At 37.2% G+C, this 27,265-nt stretch overlaps 1 protein-coding gene across 2 annotated transcripts in view; it reads right to left on the bottom strand.

Annotated features, from left to right (window-relative positions):
* LOC122811120 (golgin subfamily B member 1-like) overlaps positions 1 to 27,265 on the bottom strand; it is a 2,318,314-nt gene that overhangs the window by 787,259 nt on the left and 1,503,790 nt on the right. For both annotated transcript variants that reach the window (XM_044082720.1, XM_044082719.1), the window contains exon 17: positions 9,559 to 20,439. In XM_044082720.1, coding sequence (XP_043938655.1) covers positions 9,559 to 20,439 — 10,881 coding nt within the window. The remainder of the gene's footprint in view (positions 1 to 9,558; positions 20,440 to 27,265) is intronic.

The following is a 27,265-nucleotide window of genomic DNA, read 5'->3' as shown; positions in this document are numbered from 1 at the left end:
TAATTAGTCAAGGGCAGGTTCTGCCTATTTAATCTGATCGTCGTCTTTGAAAAAGTCACTGAAGCGAAGGATGAGGGTAAATCAGTGCACACTGCACTGGATTTACCCTCATCCATTGTTTCACTGCTGAAAGCAATGATTCACCCTTATCCACTGCTTCAGTGACTCATTGCACACTGCATGTCTGGACCTTGCAAAGGCATTTATCATCATCCTGCATGTGTGCATCATCAATGAACTCTCCCAGCTAAATGTAAATACCTATATAACTCACTGAACAGCAAACTGTCTCACAAATAGAACCCAGGGAGTAAGGGTGGGTGGCTCTATCTCCTCCAAAAGACCTGTCACTAGTGAAGTGTCCCAGGGTTCAGTACTTGTCAAATCTAATGTTAAGGGGTTTGTGGCTGGCCAAGTTTGCAGAAGACTGCAAACTTAGTGCCAACATAAACAGCACCAGAATCCTACAAAACAGGGGCTTGTCCCACATAAATAGTTGAGTGTCAAAATCAGACAAACTAAACGACAAGAAATGTATAACTATCTTTACAAGTATAACTTCCCTTGTAACTCTCACACTTACACCCCCCCCCCCCCACTGAAAATTGATCCCACAGTTAGAGATCTTGGAACCTATGTCAACAAGGAACTGTCCTTTCATCACCATGTATCTAGTATTATCAGGAAATCCATTGTTATCACACAGCTTGCATTAGACATGCAACTTTACCACTCTATGCTGCACTTACTAGTCCAATCAACGAGTATAATGCCCCTTTTGGTATGCAGCTGTCCAAACACTTGCCACAGCTGGAATGACCACAACTGTTGTAATATTCACTAAGAGTTAAATCATGGCTGAACAGCAATATTTTGTCTAGTATTTTTTTTTAAACATTTTAGAATATATTTACATATTTATCTGAAAAAAAAATCCAGGGACTAAATCATAAAAACTATCCAGACAGTATCAAAGCATTGTCTCTCTTCTCAAAATCATATTAGCTAATGACAGACAACCTCTGTCTTGCATATAGAGCTTGAACAGACCCTATTTTGTCATACATATTACAAATTAACAAGTCTTAAGGTATGAAACACTCTCTCAATGGACCTCAGTCTCTCTTGCAAAATTAACAAAACATAATGGAGGGACAAGGTACTGTATAACAGACAATGCTACTTCTATGGAGCAATTTTCCACTCCATACAAAGCAGAGCACCACTTTTACTATATGCAAATGTAATCTGGATGAATGGATAAAAAAGCAAAAATTCACCCACAGTTTAGAACCAACGGCCATCACGGATATAAGAAATATGCAATTACCTCAACATATACATGATTTTCCCACTGAAAGATACAAGGGCTAATAACTACCATGAGGATGCATGACTAGGCTTCTTAAGAACCTCACAGATTTGTAGCCTAGTAAATTTCTATGAATCTACAGTGGTTCTACGAAGACCACATCGGTTGCTCTTTGAAGGCAATAAAAGACCTAATTTTCAGAGAGACTAAAAAGAAGATAAAATTGTTTTTCTTCTTTCGGCTTTTCTTGGTTACGGGTCGTCACAGCAGAACTCTGGTCCGCTAATGACTGGCAGAAGATTTATTATGGGTGTCGTGGTGCCAGCTCGACGCCCAACCTTCAACAAAGACATGCCCATTCTACGCAAGTCTTTCGAACGCCACTTGATCGCGGGGAGGACATGCAGACTCCGCACAGAAGGCTCGCCAGCCGAGAATCGAACGGGAGAACCTCTTGCTGTGAGGCAACAACGCTACCGCTGCACCACCGTAAAATAATAAATTAAAATCAAAAATGTGTTTCTTTCTTCGTTTGGTCAGTTCCTCAAGTAGCATTTTCCACACAGCTACTAGCAAAAAAAATATCCGCAAAAAGACACAAATCACCCAAAATAAAAGGATAACAACATAAAGATGTGCTGAAAAACATGTGCCAGACCAGTACTATCTACTGCAAACATTTGATAAATAGGTTCAGGAAAGTACAGTTGTGTAAGTTAACATGTTAAAACAGCAGCTGCTCGAAGAGATCACTGTTGCAGTAGCCTAAGCTACATGGGCTATATCCTGCTAAGAATATGACAAGTGGCCACTATACACAAAGAATTAACGCACATTCCTTGTACCCTAACCACTGAAGAGCTTGAGGAAAGCCATATTAAGGCAGTGGTTAGGGTGCTAAACCCTTAGAGCTTTCTTGCTCCAGAGTAACAGTGGCTAGAGCCCTGTATTTTAGGTACATGCTAGGAAAAAAACAAATAAAAACATCTATATCTGGCAAAAATGTAACACAAAAAAATGGGTGGGGTGGAAGGAGGGTGCCCCCACTGCAACACAGATCTACTCGAACATCTGCTATTATGCTAAATTAACTTACAGAGCTACAATTTGTTCATCATTAGATCACTGTTGTAGCAGCCTAAGTTACAAGTGTAGATTAACAGAGCTCAAAAACAAAGGGAGGAAAAAGAGTCCAAGAGCATCTCGAGTATAGTCCTAACAAAACTTGTACTGGACCTGAAAAAGAATCTATTTTGTAATGTTCTGAAAAAGTATGGAAAGAAGACCAAACTGCTGCCTGTAAAATATTTCTACAGTCTGTCCCTTTCCAAAGGACTGCAGAAGAAGCCAAAGCTCTGGTAGAATGGGCCGTGACCCTGCTTGAAAATGACATGGCATGGTGAGAACAGAAAACTATAACATGAGGGACACATTTGGAAATTGTCTGCTTTGACACTCACTGTCCCTTTTCATTATCTTTAAAAGAAATAAACAGTTGATCCAAACTCATAAAAGTTTTAGTCCATTAATATATTATCCGAGTTGTTTGTGGACATCGAGAATATGCAATTTCCTTCCTTCCTTATTTTGTGGATCTAGAAAAAAAAGACAGAGAAAGATAACTTGACTCAAAGTAAACTCTGAAACCACTTTGAGAACAAATCCTTTATTTACTCCTAAAGACATCCCATCCTTATAAAAAATTAGATAAAGGTTGGTTCACCATAACTTGCAACTCAGATACTCTTTTTGCAGAGGTCAGAGCAATGAGTAACACCATTTTCCAAGTTAAAAACTTCTATTCAACCTGATGTGCTAGTTCAAAAGGAAAAATTGTATGAGTTTATATAGGAAAAAAAACTGGGATCCCAAGGAGGAGTTGCATGTTTTCTAAGTGGATAAACATGCAGAATCCTTTCAAAAACTGTTTGACTTGATACTGGATAGAAAGGGGGATCTATGGCAAGGTAAGCAGAGATGGCAGAGAGGTGAATCTTGACTTCAGAAAGGCCAGGATAATACCTCACACAAATATTGCAGAACAAGTGACATCTGGGTCTGAAAAGGCTCCTGGCTCTTAGTTTGGCACCAAGCAGAACATATATTTAAATAACCCATAAATTATTTTGTAGTAGTAGGCTTCTAAGCCTCATTTAATACCTGATGCAGGTCTTCAGAAAATAGATGCTTAAAAGATATTAAAACACTATCATTCAGTCAGTCAACCGAAGAAGTTGAAGGTTGAGGTGCATCAAACAATCCCTGTCTTGCATGACTGAGTCCATTCTATGAGGAATCCTGTGGTAAAAGAAGGGAGAACCACTGTTGCCTGGGTCAAAAGTGAGTCATCACACCTATATTTGGGAAGTCCTACTGAATGTTTACAACTATCGCGGTTATCACTGGAAAGGTATACAGGAACACTGCCATCCATGGGAATAAGAAGGCATCTGTCTTCCATGTCTCCTTGTACAGAATCATGGAGCAGAATTTCTTTAACAGTCTGCTATGAATGAAGGCAAATGGATCTGCTTGATGAGCTCACCACAGCTGGATCAATTTCTGAAAAACCTCCAGCTTCAGTTTCCATTTGTAATGGACTGTTCTGGCCTTGTTCATCTTGTCTGCAATAAAGCTCTGCTCTAGCAGAATGCTGTATATGTCTGAAGGGAAAGGTTGTGATGAGTTGTTAGTCTCCAGGCTATCACTGCTAGTCTGCAAACATTCTGGTTCCCCATCTGCTTATGTAACATCACTGAGCTGTTGCATGTGATTGCCTGTAGAGATCTTGGGAGTCCAAAAATGGTTTAGAGATTAGAGACCATTTATTACTGCCATCATTTTTTATACACTTATTTCAGTCTGTTCTGTTTGTGCCATGGACTGAAAACTGTTGCTCTACTGGAAACAACCCACACCCAATTAAAGTCTGAAGCATCTGCGATTACAAAATGAGGAGGAGCTAGAAGGAAGAAGGGGAGACCTGCGTTGAGAGATAACTGGTCCACCCACCAAAATAACTTCCTTTTGACAATCCACACACACTGGGATCTGAAAAGACAGGTGGTGGTGGTGCTGTTAGATCGAAACAACTTTAAGGAAACAATGAATCTTTCCCATGTGAAGTTTGGCAAAAGGAACCAAGAGAATTGTAGAGGCCATGAAATTCATAATCCTAAGACATTCACTGGCTGGAGGAAAAACAAATAATACGACGAACCAACCAGTCCAAAAAGCAACATTCAAGGCTGGAAACCAGGTAAGTAGCACCAAAACAAATCTTTATTCACCACAAGTAAGCACTTTCATCTGGTGAGTATCACCAGACTTCTTCAGACAAAGTGAACCATACAACATTAAACTTATATACCCACCAAAATTGAATCAATTAGTCAATTTAAAAAAACACATTGCAATAAATTAAATGTTTTAAACAGACACAGCCCTAAAAAGAAAAAAAACTTCTCTAACAGACTAAGTTTAATGTTGTATGGTTTACTTTGTCTGAAGATGTTTGGTGACGAAAGTGCTTACTTGTGGTGAATAAAGATTTGTTTTGGCGGTACTTTCCTAGTTTCCAGCCTTGAGTGTTACTTTTTGGACTGATTCACTGGCTGTCAGATACTGGTTGGAGAAAATCAGAAACGGATGCTTATAAATGTGCAATTTGTGATGAAAAAGAGCCCTCATAAGACAGCATCTAGAAGGCATTTGAGAACTACTATCCAGTGAGAGAAGATTGCTGTGAATTCATCAGGATCCCCAGCCCAAGTAGGAGGTTATTTATCCAGATCAGAGATTCCTGACATTTTGACAAAAAGTCTGCAAATATATGACAGTCATCTAAATACGGAAAAATCTGAATGCCTTGCAGCCTGCAATAAACTATTACTGGCGTCAAAACACTTTGCAAATTCAGCTGTAGACAGCCCAAAAGCTACAATAGGAAAGTGAAGTGTAAGCCAGACAGAGAAAATCTTAAAAAAAAAGTCTGAAGTCTTTGAGAAGTGGGATGTGATGAGCATCTTTTAAATTAACCAAGAGGTTTTAATGAAGGGTAATGGGGATGGAAGGGAAGCGTCCTGAACTTTAGAATTATGTGAAGGTTTAGAAATGAAAGCTAAGGTCAAAAGTGATCTCCAAATTTCTTCGTTCTTTGGCACTACAAAGATTCTTAAACATCCTTTTCTTGGGCAAACTGGTTATAGGACTCCTAGAGATAGAATCTCCTCCAGAACTAAAGAAAACAGACATTTGATTTGAGGGATAAGAAGGAATTATCTGAAAAGATTACATGAAAAGGAGAAAGGTATTCCCACTGCAAACTATCTTTGCTGAATGATTCTCAGAATCCACTTGAATGAGGCTATCTGATGCCATTGAGAAAAATGAGCCAGATTTTGTGAAAATGTCAAAGTACTGCCAGGGTGGGAAGGGGGAAGACACCTGAAAGGGTATGTTGTAATCTGATGTTTTGCTTTGGCTCTAATCTTCAGACCTCCTTGTTAGTACGTTTTGAAATTCTGCTTGCCTGTAACTTGCTGAGACTGTTTATTCTGTTCTCATAAAAGGATCCTAATTTGAAGGAAATGTCCCGGTAAACCTGGGGAAGGAGGACTGAAAAATGTGTATGACCTCCTAAATTAATTTCCCTTTCATCAAATCATTTAAGTACCTCAGCAGAAGAGAGGCCAAATAGTACCTCTCTACCTAGAGGTGAATTTAAGATATAAGCTTTGACTTCCTCTGCTAAAGTTTGTGAACATGACCAAGCAAATTTTCTCAATACTGATCCAGCAGCAGCTGGTGTGGATACCGTACCAGCAGAATCATATAATCAGAATCAGAATAAGAAAGCTTCAAAGAATGGTTACCTGAGAAACAGAAACTATTAAAGAATTCAGCAATGCTTTAATCTCCGAAAAAGGGAGGACAGAAGTTAACTTTCTCAAACTTCCAAAAGTGAGCAGAAATTTTGACATACGAGCCTGACCATTCAGAATTCAAATGGAAGAATACATTTTCTTCCCAAATTGACCAAAAACGTTCCCATCTTTGTCAAAAGGGAAACGGTTAACATTCACAAGATGCTTGGCAAAAGAAAGTTGTGCAAAATAGATAACTGCAGGGTCTGATATGGGATTTGAAAGTGCATATTTGTTGGTCTGGGAGACCTTATATAATCTATCAAACTTTTTAGGGGTAGGAGTTTGACTGTAAGGCATACTGCAGTCTGTTTAAGAAAACACCCTTTAATGCTGCTAAAACAAGAGGAACAGCTGCAGGCTGAGAAAAATCCAGCAGTAATATGTCATAATATTTTACTGGGATACTGGAATTTCACTATATTCACACTGAAATAATTATTTTATTCTGGCTGTAGTTTCAGAAAAAAAGATCACTTTTTTTCCAGGGCGAGCTCTGAAGAAAAAATGCATTCAAAATCAGATTCCCCTTCCTGTGGAAAAGGCATAACAGCAATACAATCCCGGTCAAATTCCTACCCTTCTGACTGGAAATCAGTATTAGAAAGAGAAGAAAATCTTTTTCTTTTAAAACATAGGAATCAGAATTTAAAGAACAAAAGGCTTAGTAAAGTCAGCCAATTTTCCCTATCCATTGCAAGTGAAACAGGAAAAGACATATGCCTAACTTTTTGTTTTCCTTTCCTAGGAGACAGCACGGAAAAAGCTGACCCAAAAATGGGAATCCTCCTTCAGGAACCAGGCACTTTACATCAGATTTGTTTTTGCAGTAAAGCATTGTCCACTCCTGAGACTGACAAGACTGGTTCTCCTTTGCCTGAAGAGAACAACCTAATATCTACACAGGATGTGCATAACTCCCAGTCCTTAGCAGCTATTCAGTGAGATTGATAAAAGTAGATGACTGGTCTGTGATAACTGATTTGGCAACAGTAATCACTCATCAGAAGCTAAGGCAGTGAGAAATTGAGCTTTACTATCAAAGACTCATGTAACACTTTCTTCTTGCAGTCAGGAAGGGAATATCTGAAAAGCCAGAAGCCTATTTCATGTTCTAGCTAAGAAAAGTACAGATGATCAGGGAGAAGAGCTTTGAGCAGTTGGTGAACCACCTGATAAGAACTATACAGTTCTGAGTTAAGAATTTAAGTGACAATCTCTGAAACTTCAAGGACAAGCCCTAATTTACCACAAAAATATTCTAACATTTTACAAAAAATGGATTTTAAAGCAAAAAGGTATACTTTATAAAATATTTTTTAAATACATTTTAGTGACAACCACTAAAAACACAACTAATGGCTTAACTATAAACCAGAGCTGTCAAACCTTTTTGGCTCAGAGGCCACTTATTGTACTTGGCAGGTTTTGGGGGGCCACATTACCATGTCCGACATGTGTATGTCCATTCTGAATAGCTTGTTGCAGGACATACTGGTGGCCAAATAAAACACTTTGGTGGGCTGGATTGCAGCCCTACGGACACCTGTTGGACACTCCCTGATATAAACCTTTCTACAGAAAAAGTAAACTTTTCCTCAGAAATTTTGGTAAAAGTGGGCGATTGTCCCTAAAGGGTACTTATCTGCCCAGCAGAGGTGAAGTGCTAGCTGACTGCAGATCACCTGAAGTCTGCAGAGAGAGCACACCAACAGTAAGAAAGCTCTATAGGATTGGAGCCCTAACCACTGATTTTATACATTTTTTCTCAAAAGCCTTTCAATGGTTGCAGAGCATTGAAGGTGCCCTAAAGCTTTCAATGCTGGCCAGTTGTCATATCCATGGCAGGATATAACCCATAGAGCTTAGGTTATGGCAACAGTGATCTAATGATGAATATCTGTCTGGTATAAAGTAGTCCACCAAATGTTGTCAGAGATCTAACTCTTTAGGGTGGTCATTTTACATCCTGCAAGTTTATTAATTATAGTTCCATCTCCTAAACAGTTGTAATTTAACCACTGGCTACAAAAGTTCTCTGCTTAGAAAGACTTGGATTTAAACCTGATGAACTTTTAATTAAGAATGACTATAAAAGTTTATCCTCAAACTTAAGAAATACAAGTATATAGCCAAATTAATCTGTATGTTTGAATTAATAACTCAAAGTAATTTCCCATGCATGTTTAAAATGCATTGTTGTACTTCCCATGTGTCTGTTTCACAAATAACTTCACTGATTGTTATACTACATACTGAAGTTGCAAGTGTTTTGATGCTGTAAGCTAAAATATCAACTCATTTTTAATTTGACCACACCCACAAAATGATGTCATGGTAGGTATTGATAATGATTTCCAGAAACCAGCAAAAGATTCCAGGCAATCATAAACTATGTACTGCTTCAGAAGAGAACAGGGTCACCACCTATCCCACTTTGCGAGGGACAGTCCCTCTTTGGGCAGTTGTGTCCTGCAAAAAATTGAAATAATGGCAAATGTCCTGAGATTTTAGGACAAAATTATTTCCTATATTTTATGTAATAGTTGCATAAAACAGTTATTCTGCATCTGAAACACCTAAATGTTATAAGAAACAGAATAAGCAACTAAAATGTTACAAGAATAAGCTTTTATTTAGGCAAACAAGTGAAGTTCTGTCCTTGGTACTGTCCGTGGGTATGTTCTGCCCTGCAAAATCTGAAGTTTGTACCAAAAATGCCCCACTTTGGACAGATGAAAAGGTGGCAACCCTAGAAGAGAATCTACTTACATTACAATTTCACTAACTAATCATATATCTTAATTTTCAATGTATGTCACTCTTCCTGGGAGGCACAGCTGATAACTTGTCAACCGGGATATAAAAGTCTCTTTTCGCTGCAACTAGCATGTAATTACGGCATCTTAAGAAGCAACTTATGTAATGAGACATTGTGGGTCTAGTACTCCATGATGTCACAAAAGACATTTTCAGCTTCAAAAAAATGTCAAGGGTCTGTTCTTATGAACAAAGTTAAATGCAAAAGTAAAGCACAGGTGTATATGGTAAGCAGGTTATATCCATCTACAAGGGAGTGTTATTTACACTTGCTATGGAAAACACAGCAAAACATTTAAAACTCCTAACCTAGTCAAACAACTACAGATATTACACAGCCATTATCAAAATTTGGACATACTTTTGTCAAATATGAAGTGCAGTGAACTTCACAACAAACTTGTTCTTATGGTAAAACTTTGCATCACAAATTCTGCCATACACCATCACTACTACTTGAACTGCATTCAACTTTTTTTCATTTTTTAAATAAATGCTTACCAGTGTTTCTTCATACTGTAGCTTAGTAACTGCAACAGCTCTATCATTAGCACCAGAACAAGAAGCAAAAGACTCTTGCTTTACATTGTGATGTGTTTTTTTATTTCCAAGTTCCTGCAACAGCCTGTCTCTGTCATCCTGCAGACTTGCCATAGCTCTTGAAAATGAAGTAATTTGTCTCCTGTAGCTGTTGCACTCTGTTAAGAGTTGACTGATCTCAAGATCTTTTTCAGACAAGGTCTTTAGAAGATTCTCAACTTGGTTAATCAAATGACTCTGAGCACTACTGCCTTTCAAAGCAGAAATTGCCTGCTTGAGAACAGATTTTTCATTCAGCAAGCTGTTGGTTTCTGATCGAGCACTGCTAAGTTCCATTTCAAGATGGAATAATCGTGCTCTTTCATCTTTTAATTCAGATGCATATCTGGCCTGCAACACCTTGAAATCTTCTATAAGTTTATCTCGGTCATCCTGTAAAGCAGCCATTGCTTTTCCAAAAGATTCATTCTGAGATGCAATTTCTTTATTTACATTCTGCATCTCCAAAAGCTTCTGCTCAGTTAATCTAAGACTGTGAGACATCCAAGTTAGTCTTTCTTCTACACTTTCTGTTTCATTCTTCAAAACGCCAAGACTGTGTTTAAAGGTAAGCTGATCATCCTTAACTTTCAGTTCTGTTTCTTTGACTTTGCTTTTTACCATATGCTGTAGTTCCTCTGTTTGGGCCTTCTGTTCTTCCAGCCCCCTTACCTGCAGATTTTGCTTGTGATCAAATGTAATTTTTGCATTGTTAATTTCTAAATTTTGTTTATTCATGGCTGCAATAACAGCTTCAAGGTCCTTAATCTGTGCAATTAACTTTACATTTTCTACTTCTACAAATTTGATATTTTCAGTTTGCTGAGCACTTATCCCATCTTTTTCCTTAATCTGCTTTTCAAGCTCATATTTCTCATGCTCCAGATTCTTAATTCGGTCAAGCTGCTGCTTAAGTAATTCTTTCAGCTGATGATCCTTCAAAGATAGGACCTGATTCAGATCCTCCCTATACCTTATTAATTGTGCTTTTAGCATAGCATTTTCAGAATTAAGATCGTCCATTTGGTTGTGAAGGCTCCTAATCTCTTGCTTTACCTTACAGCATTCAATTTCTATCTCCTGAATAGAGCTGTCCTTATTACTTATACTGTGATGATATGACTGTTCTAAATCTTTATACTGACACATAACACGATCCCGGTCATTCTGAAGTGAAGCCATAGACTTCTTAACAGCAACAATTTCTGCAGTCATTTGATTTCTGTCTTTCAATGCTTTATCTAGCTTCTTTTGCAAATTCTCTAAATTGGTCTTGAGCTCCTCCAGAGCTTTACCTGATTGCACTTTCTCCATGTGTAAATGTTTCATCTGATTTTCAATCTCATTTATCTGATTTTTGTGTTGATTCTGAACTTGTGCCAAGTACTCTGAAATTTCTCCGTCTTTTAAAGACATCAAAAGAGTAATTTCAGTGTCTTTGTTGTTCAATATTGTCTTCAGTTTTTGAGTAATAGCAACTTGATTTTGCACATTAGCAGAAAGTTCAACATTGTTTGACAAAATGCGTTGGATTTCTCCTTCTTTTTCAGCCAATTTCTGTTCTAATACACCCATCTGCTTTAAAGATAACTTAGCATTGGCCAGTTCAAGGGCAAGTGACTTTTTCTCCTTCAGCAATTCCTGTATGGTATCCTCCTGGTCTGCAAAAGATTTCTCCTGCCATTTCAGTCTATCTGAAAGTTGTTTACTTTCTTCTTTTGTGTTTATTATTTCATCTCTCTGTTGCAATTCCATATTCTTGAATTTTGACTGAATTTCAAACACACTTTCTTCTAAACCAGTAACTTTTATCTGAAGGTCTTGAATCTGTACATCTTTCCCAGAAATCAGATTCTTAAGATTAAAAATATACTGGTTTTTGTTATCAAGCTGATTTTCTTTTTCTTGAATAGCATCTCTAAATTTTACTTCCCATTTCTTAGCTTCCTCAATAACTCTGTCTCTGTCATCTTGAAGAGAAGACATGCTTTTTGCAAAAGCAGCAAGTCTTGCCAGATTATTATTAATTTCTTCTTTCAGTTTTTTATGCTGTACATCTTTGGCAGTCACATCTTCTTGCAATGTATGTACCCTTATCATGGCCTTCTCACGTTCCTCTTCTGCAATATGAAGCCTTTCTTGTAAGGCAGCTACTGTTTCCTCATGCTGAGATTTTTGCTGTTTGAAAATCAACTGCGCTGCTTCTTCTTTTTTTCTGATTTGAATGTTTGTTTCATTTTTCTGCTTTTGGAGTTCTTCCCTAAAATTTTCTACCTCATCAGTCAGTTTATTTATCTGCTGCCCAGATTCTTGCAGTTTCATCTTCAGGATATTAGAATCATTATCTGATTTTGCACATCTTTCTTTAAAGCAGTTAAGCTCTTTCTCAAGTTTCTCATGGCTTGATGTGGACACTTTTACCGTTTTCTGCAAATCAAGAATAATCTCTTGATATCTAATTGAATCCTTCTGTAACTGACTAATTTCAATTTGTTTTTCCTTAAGCAAATCCTGCAGTTCCCTTGTTTGGTTTTTACTTCCAACACTCCCTATCTGAGAAGACCTAAGTTTATCTTCAAACTCTCTTATCAGTTTTAATTGCTGCTGCTCCTTTTCTTGAATCAGACTGCATTTATCAGAAATGAAAGTGTCTATGCGAGTTAAAAGGGATTTATTTTGCATTTCTAGAACCTTTAAATCATCTGTCAGCTGGTCAGTCCTTTTAGAATTTTTAAGTAACTCCGTCTCAAGATATTCCTTCTCATTTTTTACCTCATCGTAATGTTCTTGTAAATTTTCAAGCTCTTCTTGCAAAAGGGACTTGTCATCTTCTAAAATTCGGACCTTCTCATCCAAATGTAAGGACTCTTGTTCGAGATTTCTAATTTCTTGCTGCAGTTTTGATACAGAGTCATTTCTTTGTTCTATAAACTCTTCCATTTGTTTTAGTTTTCCAGAGAGAGAGAATTTTTCTTGCTCCAGCAAGGTTATAGTCTCACATTTTATTACAATGTCCTTCTTTAGAGAAAGGACTTCTTCAGTTAATGATATGTTCTTGTCAACAACTTCATTCATTTTCGACTGTAGGTCAGACTGACAGTAACCATTTTTCATTTCTAGGTCTTCTATTGTAGACCTTGCTGTATTTAGTTCGCTTAGGTTGAGTTTGTTTTCATTCTGAACATGCTCAACTAATTTGTTTAGCTTATCACATGTTTCTTTCAACTCCACATTTTCTTCCAAAAGGCATCTATTTTGTATGGATATCTGCTTATATGTATGCCCTTTTTCAGCAGCCAACACAACCTCATTGCTCATCATTTTAATTTCTTCCTCAAGTTCCTTCACTTTCTGTTGCTGACTTTGAGTAAATAATCTCATTTGCTCTTTTAGCTTTTCATTTTCTCCACCAACTTCTTGAGAGAGCTTTTCAAAACGATTTTTTTCAGAGCCAACAGTATCAAGGCTATGAAGCAACTCACACTTCTCTCTTCTCATGATTTCAACATCCTCTCGCATTTTATCAACTTCCCTGATAACATTTTCATAAGCTTGCAAAACAGACTCATACTCCTGCTTTAGTTCACTGTACCTGGCTTTCCATTCTGATAACTCAACTGTCTGAGAGTCTTTTAAAGAATTCATTTGAAAAGAAAAGTCTTTCTTTTCCTGAGTTATTGCCTCCATTGTGGATTTAAGACTTTCACAGGCAGCTACTAAGTTCTGATTTTCACTTTGCAGTCTGTCAGCTTCTGAGGTAAGTTGTTCCTTTTCTTTACTCAGAGAAGAAACAATGGTATCTGAGTTTATCTTCTGTTTGTTCAGATCAGCAAGTGAAACTTCAAGAGTATAAATTCTCTGTAAAACATTTTCTTTTTCTGCAAGCAAACACTCGTTATTTTCTTTGAGTGCTTTATTTTCTTTCAAGATTTCCTTACGTGAAATTAAGGCAGCCTGCAACTTTCTTTGAAGTTGTTCTGTTGATTTACTTTCACTGGTACGTTCTGCTGTTTTTTTTAGTTCTTGCATTTCAACCTTTACTCTATTTTCTTGTTCAAACGATGCTGACTGATGCTGAATTTGTAATTCGAGAGCTTCAGCATGTCTGCTGCTTTCTGAAACCTTCTTTTCCAGTAACTGTATTATACTATCTTTTTCTTTAAAGTTATCTAACAGCCTTTTTATTTCCACCTGCCAAGATAATTTTTCATTATGAGCTTCATTTTCAGAATTCTGAGATATCATCTTTTCTAGAAAAGAATCTTGTTCTGATTTTTCATTCTGAAGATGACTGATCCGTGACAAAAGTTCATCTTTTTCTCTGTACAGAGAATCTACCTGTGTTTTCAGATTAATAAGATCGAGATTTGATTTCTGCAGAGATAAATCACTGTCTTCTTTTTCTTTTTTAACTTCTCTCATCTCAGCTTCAATGTTCTTTGCTTGAGTTTGGACTTGTTCATAGTCCTTCTGCAACTTTACTACTTCAGCAATCAAGGCTGATTTCTCCCCATCAAACTCTGACTGCAGATTAGAAGTGGTGGTGATCAGCTTTTTAATTTCTTCATCCCTTTCAGCAAGAAGGATACTAGTCTGTTCCAAGTCCTTTTTAATCTTGATACATTCTGCTTTTAATGACATAAGCTCAATTTCTGTCATTTTATCATCTCTCTCTCTCTCTTGCTGAAAATGTTCCAGTGACTTATTACAGCTATCTGCCTCTGAAGCAAAATGTTTAATCTGTCTCTCTAGTTTTTCAATCTCTGTAACCAAAGCATTTTTTTCTTCTTCATGTTGCTTCTCTAGAATGAGAAATGAATGTTTCAACTCTGTAATTTCATGGACATTCTGTAGAAGTTGTACTGTTTTGTTTTCACAAACAGTCTGCAATTCCTTGTGCTCTTTCGACAGTTGACTAAAGTTATGTTTCAATTTCTCTGTCTCAGAATCTCTGGCTTGTACTGTGATGGTCATCTCACGTAATAATGCTTCTTTTTCATCAACCATTACAGAAAAATCTGCTTCTTTAGATTCAAATGCTTTACATTTCTCCTGGTATTCTTGCTGCAACATGGCCAGCTGTTGTGCAACTTCTAATGCTTTCAGAGTTTCACTGTAACTGGCTGAAAGCTGATCATAGTCTTTGGTCTGCTGTGTACCTTTCTCTTGCATATTCTGTGCGTTACCTTCTGAACACAAAAATGAAACTTGAAGGTTTTTCTTCAACATTTCTTCATCCTTTGCCAAACTACTTCCATCTCCTTTTTCTTTGTTAGTAATACAAGACCGTGCCATTAATTCATTTTCTGCTTTCTTCACAAGCTGTTCTTTGCTAGACAGTTCAATTTTAAGTTTTTCTACACTTGTTTTTAACTCTGCCACTTCACCTTTTAATGTTTTTTCTTTTTCAGCAAACATGATTTCAGCTTCTTTGTTAACAAGCAAAAACTCTCTGTGCTGTTTATCCTTTTCCATTGCAAGCTGATTAATATTTCTGATCTCATTCTGCAATTTTTCTAAACTGGACTCTTTCTCAGACAGGCGTTCACTAATGATGCTGATGTCATTTTCTTTTTCTAAAAGCTGCTGTTTCAGAATACTGACAATGGATTCCTGCTCTTTAACCTTTACTTCAGCAGAAGTTAATTTAGATGATAAATCATGCACCTGATTCATTAATTCTTCTGCATCTGACTTCCACTTTTCTAAATTCTCATTTTTTTTCATTAGATCTTTTCTTACTATTAGCACAGCATTCAGCTTCTTTTTTAGATTGTCCCTCTCTTTGCCCAATTTCTCCAGCTGCACATTCATTTGCTCTTTTTCACTTAGCACCGACTGGAAATCTGCCTCCCTTGAATTTAACAGAGATTGCTGTTTTTCCATCTTATTTTGACACTCTTCCAGTTTTAATGTTAGGTGTTGTATTTCTTCACCAGAAGAGTAGTGGACACTCTCCAGAACCTCTAATTTGCCAACTAACTGCACCTTCTCTTCTGAAATCTCAGTAATTTTACTGGACAAAGAATCATTAATATGAGCGAATGAAATATCCTTTTCTTTTAGCTGCTGATTCAAGGAAATAATTGAGTTGTTCTGCTGGTCAATTTCTAAAGTTAGGCTCTGAATAAGGTCTTCGCTCTTCCTACAATCTTTGAGATGTTCAAGATGCATTTTTTCTTCAACATTCAATTTTTCTGAAGTAATGTTGACCTCTCTTTCTGATGCTTCCAGTTTGTGTTTTAACTGCACTACTTCTTCATTTACCTTTTTCAAAGACTCATCTCTTTCAGATAAAGCAATCTGATGCTGGCAAAGGGCTTCTTTCATATATGATACCTCATTTCTAAGAGAATCAGTTTCTGATTGCCTTGAATTGGATTGCATTAATTCATTTTGAAGAAAATGATTTTCTTCCTCAAAGTGCTTAAGTTTTTCTGACATAGTCTCAGTCACATCTGATATGCTTCGGAGACCTAAGTTATCCTGTCTTAAATCTTTAAGCTCTTTTTCCTTTTCTAAAAGCAACTTTGTTAACTCTGTAACTTCCATCTCTTTGTTCAACCTGTCAGTATCAAGTTTATCCAGCTGGTTTTGCATTCTGGTAACTTGCTGAGCACTTTCTGAGACTGCCAAACTTTTTTCTTCTTTTAGGACTTCCTCAGTCTTCTGCAGTGCAGATATAGTCTGAGTAAAGTTTTTCTGCAATTTATCCAATTCTTCCTTCAAAACCTCAATTTTAACATCCTTTGATGTCACATCTTTTTCCAAATTGCTCAGTTGCTCAGTAAGAATCACATTTTGATGTACTTCCTTGTCTTGATCAGCTAGTCTACTTTCAAATTCTAGCAACCTCTGATCTGTTTTCTGAAGGAGTATTTTTAACTGAGCAATTTCTTCATCCTTAACACTAACCTGGCTCACAAGTTCTTCCTTTTCAAACTCCATCTGTTTCAGCATTACTTTACCATCTTCCTCTGCATCAATCTTGCTACTTTCTATTTTTCTGCAAATCATCTGCAGATTTTCTGACTGTTGCTGCAACTGTTTCTTATGCACAGCTTCAATAACCTCATTTTCAGCACGGAGATCATCAATAGCTTTTTTTAAACCTCCTTTTTCATTTGCTATGGAATCAAGTTGCTGCTGAAGGCTCTCAATTAAAATGCCTTTTTCCTGTCTTTCCCGGGAAACTGTCTGATTTACATTCTCCAAATCTTTTTTAAGGTTCTGAACACTCTCCATCTGACATGCATAATCTGCCTTAAGAGAATGCAAAGCAGCATCTTTTTCCTGCATGTTCTGCTTCAACATATTTATTTGCTCCACTGCTTTCTTATATTCCGAGTTTACCAGATGCAGTTCAGACATTAATGACTTTAACTTATGCTGTTGGGTTGCAAGGTCATTATCTTTCTGCTCCAGAAGGGCAGTGCTGTTTCTCAAGGACAGCTGACTCATTTCAAGATTTTTTCTAAGTGTGGCAATCTCTGTACTAACACTGGTCTCCAAAAGATGTATTTTGGCATCTTTTTCATCACAACAGCACTTCAATTCTGACAGGCAAGCTTCCTTTATTGCAAGTACTGCACGGAGGTCATGCAATGTTTCTGCCTGTACAGCATATTTTTCCTGAAGATCTGAAAATGCATTCTCTCTCTCTTGGATTGAGGTTTCTAGAGTTTTCACTGATGAGGTCATGTCACAGATCTGTTTCTGTAGGTGAGAAATCATTTGTTTGCTTTCTTCATACTGAGACTTATAGAGCTCCATTTGGCTTGCTTTTTCTTCTTGCTGCTTAATTAGCTCTGCTTGTTCTACTATGGAAACTTCCCTTTCAGAAAGTTTTTTTCTAATTTGAATAATATCACTTTCATGATTTTTTACTTCATTTTGCAGATTCGATGTAGTCTCTTTAAGCTCTACAACCTGCTGGCATAAGATTTCACATTCAGCTTCTTTAGTCTGCAGTTTTAACTGCAGGTCTCCCATAGACACTGATGTATTTTCACTTAAAGTCCTGACAGCCTTATCCTTTTCTAAAACAGCAGCTTTTAATGTGTCAACTTCGTAATTCAAAGAATGTACTTGCTTTTTCAGCTCAGCATCTAAATTTTCCATTTCTGAAAGTTTTGACTCCCAGTCTCCACGTTGATCTTCCTTTTCTTTTAAGACTGCCTCTTTTTCTGCAAGGTGACACTGTAAATCTTCTGATTTCCTGATCATGTTCTGTAGTTCATTCTGAAGTTTAGAGATCATTTCCATATTCTCTATCAGCTGAACCTTCAATATTGTAATTTCTTCTGCTTTATCTCTTAGTAGTTTTATTTCTCTGATTTGCTGCTCTAGTGAAATATCTTTTTCCTGTAAAGCATGCTTCAGCTGTGCATTTTCACAAACCATGTCCTTAAGTTGATTTTCAAGACCCGCAATTTGCTGGATGGTGCGTTTGTCTTCAGTTTCCTTCAGCTGCATCTGCTGAAGCAGCTGCTCCTTTTGACATACTTCTGCTGCTGCTTTCTCCTGCAAAAGAGTAGTCACGTTCTTTTTTTCTAACTTTAGATTACTGATTTCCTCCTTAAGTGAAAGTATGACTCCAGCCTGCTGGGAAATGTGCAACTGAAGAGATATAATCTCATTTGACTTCTGATTTAATTCAGTGCCAATTTCAACAAGATCATTTTTCAGCTTTTCCTTTTCAGAGCTGATTATTAAAATTTGATCTTGCAAAACTGCAGCTGAAGACTGATACTGTGAAGTCTGAGACTGGAGAGCATCATATTCACTTGTCTTGTTACTTAACGCAACACCAATTTCATCCTTTGCCTGCCTGAGTTTTTTGACTTCCACACTTACGGTTTCAAACTTGCTGTTTAGTACAACATTTTCTTCTTTCTCCTGGTCAAGTTGCCTAACAAGATCACTGATCTTGTGTAAACTAATTTCTAAGGCAGACTCTTTTTCTTGTAAATATCTGTTCAGATTTTCATTTTCATTCTTTAGTGCCTGGACTTCATTATCTAATCTGACCAAGCTGGCTTGATTCTGCTTTTCGCGTTCTTGACTACCAACATACTCCAAGAATTTTTCCTGCAAATCTCTGTCTTTTTCTTCAAAGTTCCTTTTTAATGAAGCTATCCGTCTTTGCAGCAAACAGAAAATATCCTGCTGTTGATTATGACTATGGACTACATCACTGTTTTCAACATCTTCACTGTTAAACAAATCACAGTTTCCTGTGATTTCACGTTGAACTTGCTCAAGCTGTGTTTTCAATGACTGCAACTGCTCTTGCAAATGATTGCCTTTATTTTTAAGTTCAGAAAGTTCCATCTTTAAACTATGGCATTCATCAACTTTCTGCATTAGCTGGTCTGCAAATGAACTTTCCTTTTGCTTTATAATCACAGGCAGTTGCTCAGTCTTTGAAAGCAGATCTTCATTGTTTTTATGCAATTCAATATTTCTTTCCTGATACTCTAAATATTTCTGCTCCGTTACAGCTATTTTAGTTTGCAGTTCTCTTGTAAGGTGAGACTGATTTTCATGGTCATGCTCCATTTCACTTGTCTTTTTTCTTAAAGTTTCCAAATCTCTAGTTAATGTTTGTGTTTTGTTTTCCAATGTCTCCATTGATTGAGAATGTTCCATAAATTTCATGTTCTGTTCTACAACCAGATTAACTTGCTCTGCAAGGTGCTTTTCCTTTTCTTCGAGTTTTTTCTGAAGTTCCTCATTTGCCACCTTCAAGATTATGAGTTCACTTTCCAGTCTGCTGACTGATTCAGCCTTTTCATTCACTTGTTCCTGTAACCTCTCGCACTGTGCTTTCCTGACCTGAAGTCCATCTTCTAGCTTCAGTTTTGCATCTGCAACTTCCTTCAGAAGAACACAAATCTTCTCTTCTAGCAAGGCAGCAACTTGAGTTTTCTCTGCTAATGCCTTTTTAACTATCTCATATTGTTCAATATGTTCAGCATTTTGTTTTCTTAACTGGAACAACTCTTCATCTTTTCTCTTAATTTCTTCAACAATGGTATTGTACTGATCTTTTGTAGACTTTAATTCTTCCTCATAACTTAGACATTTTTCATCCTTCTTCAGTAACATACATGCTTTGTCTTTGGCAGAACTGTTTTCTTTAACCTGTTTTTTCAGATCCTGAATTTCTGTCTTGTTTCTAGTATTCCTTTCTTCATGCTTTTGAGCTACAATGCTGATCTGGTCTTTAAGGGAAGAAATCTGAGCTTCACACTGCACTGTATGGTTCTTATGCATCACAATCTGTTTTTGAATTTCAGAACGCAGGTTCTGAATTGTTTCATTGTTTTCTTCGATTTGCTTCATAAGTTCTTCCACTTCTTTGGATTTTGATTCTCTCTGGTCTATTGCATGAGTTATTTCTAATTTTAGCTCATGAAGTTCCTCATTTAGAGCAGAGACTGTTGTTTTCATATTATCTGCTCCAGAAGTCTGCATTTCTTTATGCAAATGAAGCTCACATTCCATCTTAGACAAAACGTCTTCCATTTCTCCTAGTTGTTGTTCTTTTTGCTTAATACACTGCTGTAACACAATAATTTGTTCAGAATACTCGGATACATTTGCAGTCAAGGCAGCAATTTCCTTATCTTTATCCACAACGATTTCTTTAAGGCTGTCCATCTCTCTCTCACAGCTTTGAAGGTCATTTATAAGCTGAGCCCTCTCCTCCAAATGACTTGAATTGAGTCTATCTAGTTCATCATTGGTTTGGTCCAAGTCCTTTTGCAATTTTTCTGCTGTAGTTTCTTGTTTCACTGCCTATGAGAGCAAGAAATACACATTTTATGACTCCAGTAAAATACAGAAATAGTAACATTTCAGCATTTAAGTTCTGGGTACTTTTCTGTTATCAGGGCAACAGGTGCAGCGACCAGCTGGAATGTTAGCACGCGGGCGCAATTTACCTTTCCGGTTTCCTGTTTGTAAAAGTGAATGTGTAAATAATTAGATGTCTGACTACCTAGTGGTATGGCAGTTTGTGTTGCTGTCTCACTGTATGTAGTTCTCCGATTGTGTTGCTTTCTGCAAGTATGCATGTCCTCATTTCTTCCCTGTACGATGTGAGTTTTTTTTTTTTTACTGAGCTGTCAGTTTCTTCATACATCCCACATACAAGGCTGAGGCAAACTGCTGTGCGTGTGTGTATCCTGCAATAAACTGGAACCACGACCCTGTCTAAGTTTAGGCTTGGCTTAATGTCCATTGAGTACTTAACACAAAATCTAACTGCCTTGCGATTTCGAGAATAGGTGCTGAGGGAACTGGCCTTTACCCCTTTGTGTTCTGCAAAGGACGGCTGACTTCAAGATGTGAGGCGATATATTTGTGCCCTTTTCCATAACTTCTTATAAGTGGGTTTGTTTTATATTAACTAACTGGATTGAGTTAAGAGTGATGAATGTTTTTACTGGACAGTAGAAGAGGGAAGGCGAGCAGTTGGATTTGTTGCAGGCCTGTTGTTCCTAGGCGAGGCTTCACACCGAAGCACGCCAGTTTATCTAAATGCTTTCAAGAAACACATTACTTTTGTAAGTTACTTTCTTTTTAACCCCTATGTGTATGCGTGCAGGAGTGCGAAAGGAAAAGAGAGGGAGAAAGACAGTTAGAGAATTGTTTTTTTTTTTTGGCCAACAGCGTGCTAACATTGCGACTGTTCATTAGACCTGTTGCCCCGATAACGGAAAAGTACCAAGTTCTGACTTGATAGTAGATAAAACTTTGCTGCAAGCAAGTAAACTGTAAATTCTTCAAATCTCAGCAACACAAAATAAAAACTGTGTGGCCTTTTAAAACAAAATGGAATCATTTTACATGCACTAACCTTTCTTCTGCATTCAGACAGCTTTAGAATTTTTGTATCCAGACTATTCCTGCTATCATAACTATCTCAATGAAGTCACAGAAAGATAACCTGCTAATTTCCATCCCTAAGAATGTTCCCTTGTAGCTTCCTTGTAACACAGTTCAATCATCATTAAGTTACAGGAATCCCTACAGCAGTTAGCTTCCCTCACAAATGCAGGTTACACAGCAGGACACACAGGACTCGATGGGAAGGTTAGGAAGGTGCAAACAAAACTGCAAGATACATAGCAAAAGAAAATGCTCTAGGGTGAATAGTAACTCACTCTCATGCTGATTCCCATACAACCTGCTAATCAAAAAGAAGCTGTCCCTTACGTCAAGGACTACATCTAGCACGGCCCACAGAAGGGGCTGTAATGACCACAAAATGAGATTCCCTTCCTCCTCTACTATTGTATAATAAGCAAATGCAAATTTGAAAAATGCAGAAGTAGCACTTTTACATATACATTCCTGCTAGAACAACTTTTCAGCCATTGGTCTCCCTAAACAGTGTATCTGAATATAATCTGGGAAGGATTTTCTGCTTTTTGAAAATCTAATATTGTGGATTACATTTTTCATTATAACTTAAATTGCTAAAGCCATGTACAATCATCTATACAGTAAACCAGAAAGTAAGGGAATTATTCAGAAAAATTTTGAAAATAAAGTTAAATACAAAATAGCAGCTATACCTTGGGACTACTTTATCGCTAACGCAATAAATATTTTGACATTCACTACCAGTACCAGATATGCAGAAATGGTAGACAAGTGGACTTCCAGAGTTGTCAATTACACTCCCTTCTCAAGCAAGTCTAGTAAACACTCAAAAAATTGGAAAACTGAAACAATTTAGGTAAATTAAGGTCTGTTTGCATATCACAGAGACAACTTTCAAATGGCACTATATGGTTTCCTTGCAGATCATATTAAAAATACATTAACAACCAGAAGTAAAGTAAGCTATTTATATATCTCTATGGTATCATTAGCTATGCTGTTGTTACCAGTGCTGTTGGGTTTGTGTGAAACACTAGCCCCGTTACACATAGACATATACCCATATGCACTGGATATGTATGTCAGACTTAGACAGAAATAACCAAGACAAAATGAGCAATAAAAAAATACCATGGCTGCTTTGATCACTTTCAAATAATCTGTAAAAACAAAAATGGTTTGGCTGGTCTTACGAGAATAAATCCAGGACATCCAAAGAATGCCAGTTCAGGAGTTATGTATTTTGTGTGTTTTAATGCAAGCTCAGGTAAAGGGACACAAGTTAATATGCTGACATATTTCTTACAGTTAAAAGACTAAACAGCGACATCTGCTTAAAATTAGAAAAATGCTACGGTCAGTACTTTAACTGTTTTCACTCTGTGCAACTAATCTCCTAATGCTTCAACAAAGGAAACTGTAAACAGAGAAGAAAACAGTAACAGCACAGTTAAACTTCCACACACTTACCAACAACACCAGCCATGCATTAAAGAAGCGCTAATAAGAGGAGACAGTTCACCAATGAAGAGTTGATTCCTGACTGCCTAACTTGTGCATTAGTTCCCCATAACTTCTGTGCCCACTGCTTTAATCGGCATCTGCATGGAAAGCAAAAATTCTAGGTAAAACGCACAAAGCCAGCTCTTATTACTAACAGGTGCACATCATGGTGGTGCAATAAGGGAACTACATAATTAGAGGTGGAAGAACATTGGCACCACATTCAAACTCAACCACACTGACGGTTGCTGGAACACCTAATATGAGAATAAGGTCACAGCTTTATTTCCACATAAGTTTACCATCTGTTTGCTCCCACTACTCAAATGCCATCTTAAACAGAATGCTTCTTTAGAGACAGAATACAAGCAAAACTTTTCATTATGTCCTAAACCCATAAATGGCAAATAATACCTTTCAGATAATAAGATGAAGATATGACCAAGTACAACAGCAAAAAAAAAAAAAAAATGAAAGTTAGGAGACTATACTACAACCGTTGTAAGTATGCACACTGACAATGTCTGAAATGGTGTGTGCATTGTTGAAAAGATAATTATGCACAATAAACTGGCATTTTTATTAAACCATGAAAATAAATAAAATGTAACCAATACACTGGATTTATGAAGTAGCCTGTAAAATGGATGTGCTGTAAGAAACAGCTCAGCATGCTGAAAACTCTTACAGCTATAGAGGTATGCTTGCTTAGCAGACAATAGGCTTAAGTTTTATGTAAACCCATATGTCACAAGATGGGTACATGGATATCCTTGTATAGTCATACCTTCAGGAAAAAACAAGGTAACCCCAAGCTACCATATAGGTGGCAAACATTGCTAAAGTGGTTAGAAAGACCTTCTACATGCCCACCTGATCATGAAGGGATTCACATCCAGATCTAGTGAGGTCATTTGTCCCTGTACTCTTCACTTATCAGACCAATGATCGAGTACAATGCTGCAGCAATTGGAGACCCCAAAAGTTCCTCACCAAAAGGATAAAAATCTGTCATATGCTGCCAGATTGAAGAAACTCCAGCTCTATTCAGTTAATGGACATGCTCCACCTCAAAAAATCATATCTGTGTCACTGCTGGACAGAGGCACAACAAAATAAATGCCTTAGGGCAGATAGCCTAGTATAAACCTATGAACCTATGAACCTATGAATTACTCTGGATCCAAAATTCTGGCATCATGTTAGTACTGCACCTTATGAATTATGCATGGTAAATGAGACTAATAGGATCACACAATTTACAAGGCAATTAAGTTTTACGACTATTTGTACCTTGCCATTACCCACCCTGAGAATGAACCTCCGCTCTCTTGGCGGGTCAGGCCAGTCAAGGCAGGGGTGAATTTGTGAATACCCTTCCAATCATCTAGTGCACATTTTTTTAAAAAAAACAATGTATCACACTGCTTAATTTTTTCTGTGAAGTCTTCGCCAGAGGTGAGGAACTCGTATGGGTAATGAACCTCTCTCTCTCCATCTTATTTTATTTACCTGCTGGTAAAGATTTAGATCCCTTGCTCTGGTATTTGCATAACTATACAATTTTAGGAGATGCAAGATCCAGGACTACTGGGTCCCTAAATGCTTGGAATTCAACACACAGATCTCTCTCTCTACGAGTCTGTAAGATACTGAATACAGGGATAGTGCTTCAAAAGTCTTTTCTGGCTGGTTAATCAGAGTCTCTTTAATTGATAACTGGTTGCAGAAAGGAAGGCACCAAACACAAAACCTAAGAACAAGCAGTTTAATCCAAAATGAAGCGCTTTTCATAACAGTAAATACTGTGACTTCTTCAGATAAAAACAACATTGAGAGCATGCCCTTAAGTAGTCAGTGAGCAGTAGTTAATTAGTTGGGTAATTAACCAATATTAGTTAAGTTCATTTCATTCTTCCTGACAGCAAATTGAAAACTAGTACTCCTAGAAACTGCAGTTTCTAAAGACTACAAAAGTGTCACAAACACATTTAGACAGACCCACATGCAAAACACAAACCCTAACCATACAGAAGAAACAATACCAAATGTTCTTATATACCATAAAATACCTACAAAGGTTTTTGTACTTTATAAGTACCAAATATTTAAAATACTAAAATGACACGGTAAACCTATGTTTGTTCCTACTATTGTTGATTTTTAAGATGTAATGTACAACTGATACATACTTTACATGAATTCTATACGTAAAACCCTATCTAGTAAGGCTTTTTAATTTCAGAATACATACAATAGAACATCTTTCATTTAGACCTGGATCAGACTTATTGCATGTATTCCGAAATTAAAAATCAACAATTGTAGGAACGAACATGGGTTTACGATGTCACTTTAGTATTTTAGACATTTGGTACTTATAAAGTACAAAAACCTTTGTAGGTATTTTATGGTATGTAAGAACATTTAGTATTGTTTCTTCTATAGGGTTAGGGTTTGAGTTTTGCATGTGGGTGTGTCTAAATATGTTTGTGACACTTTTGTAGTCTTTAGAAACTGCAGTTTCTATGAGTACTAGTTTTCAATTTGTTGTCAAGAAGAAATAAATGAACTGATTAACTGTTGTGTCTTTCGGCTTTTCCCGGTTAGGGTTTCACCACAGCGGAACTCCGGTCCGCTAATTACTGGCAGTAGATTTTTACTTGCCGAGTTGCCAGTCCTGATGCACAACCTTCAATGAAGGTACGCCCATTCACACATGTCTCCACGCAGAAGATGCTCTAGCTGAGAATCGAACCGGACAACATCTTACTGTGAGGCGACAATGCTACCACAGCACCACCACCGCAGTACAAATCATTAACTAAAATTGGTTAATTACCTAACTAATTAACTACTGCTCACTGACTACTTAAGGACATGCTCTCAATGTTGTTTTTACCTGAAAAAGTCACAGTATTTACTGTGACGAAAAGTGCTTCATTTTGAATTAAACTGCTTGTTCTTATGTTTTGTGTTTGGTGCCTTCCTTCCTGCAACCAATTTTCAGTCTTGTGTTCTTTCATCAGCGTGTCTCTTAAATTTTTGGCAGGTGTGTACCCAAGAAGACTGAACATTGTAATTAAATCAAAAAGGTGCTTCAACCAAGTATTAGTTTAAGGGTGTGCACACTTACATAACCAGCTTATTGCACATTTATTTTTTACATTTTTTTCCCTAACATACTTGTTTGTTTTTCAACTGAATTGTATAGGTTATAGGTCACATTAAAGGTGGGAAAAGCTTTGAAATTATTTGGTGTGGTCTTATTTTTTTTATATCACAAAAACCTGGCATTTTAACATGGGTGTGTTGTTGTTGATTACACTTTTTATATCCACTATATACTAAAAGGAAGAAACTCCCTAACCTATACAGCAGAAAAAAAAGACTCCCAAATTAAGGAGAACATCTAAAAGCTAGAAACAAAACCAAAAAATAACATCAGAAAAACAAAGGCATCCCACAAACTCAGACTAGCTACAAAAGCCAAACAAATCCTTATTTAGTTATGCCAGGAAAAAAAAAAGAAATAATATTCAAAATTGCTCATAGTTTATTCACAATGGTATTACCTTATCTAATACAGTGGATACTGGCAAACAAATGTAGTGCCACCTTCACACCAGTGACATGTATTCTAATCTCACTTAGCTCTGATGGAATCAAGCCACCAACCATCATGAAATAATAGGTACTGAAGGTACCATTCAAAATGAGGAATACCTACCTCATCTATGGGGCCTGCCAACATACCTGGTTGCCTAATTATTCAATTAACAGCACTAAACGAGCACTGGTAGACCCTCTCCTTAACCTCTAACATAAATCAAACAACTGGCTTTGTCACAGATGTGTGGTGCACTGCTAATGTGATGCCACTTCACAAGAGTGGCACCACCACTGACCCCAGGAATGACAAACCTATCAGCCTAACGTCTCAGGTGCAAAGCCATGGAATGCATCAAATTGACCTACTTAACTAGGATATCAAAAATCTTATCAGAGTCAGTCCTCAGCAATTTGGCTTTGGCTAAGGTACATCCTGTCTAATGAATCTTGCGAACTTCTTTGAGATGGTTTCTCAGGCCACAGACTGTGGGCATGCCATTCACACAGCATACCTTGAACTCTCATCTATAACACATAAATATAACAAACAAGCTGAAGAAGCCCCAAACTGGCCAATATATGATTAAGTGGACAGTCAAATGTCTTAGGGATACAACTA

The sequence above is a fragment of the Protopterus annectens genome, chromosome 9.part0, assembly GCF_019279795.1.
Source record: "Protopterus annectens isolate FY-2018-M chromosome 9.part0, PAN1.0, whole genome shotgun sequence".
Taxonomy (NCBI): domain Eukaryota; kingdom Metazoa; phylum Chordata; order Ceratodontiformes; family Protopteridae; genus Protopterus; species Protopterus annectens.
Note: the sequence above shows the minus strand (reverse complement) of the source record. Positions and strands in the feature narration are given on the sequence as shown.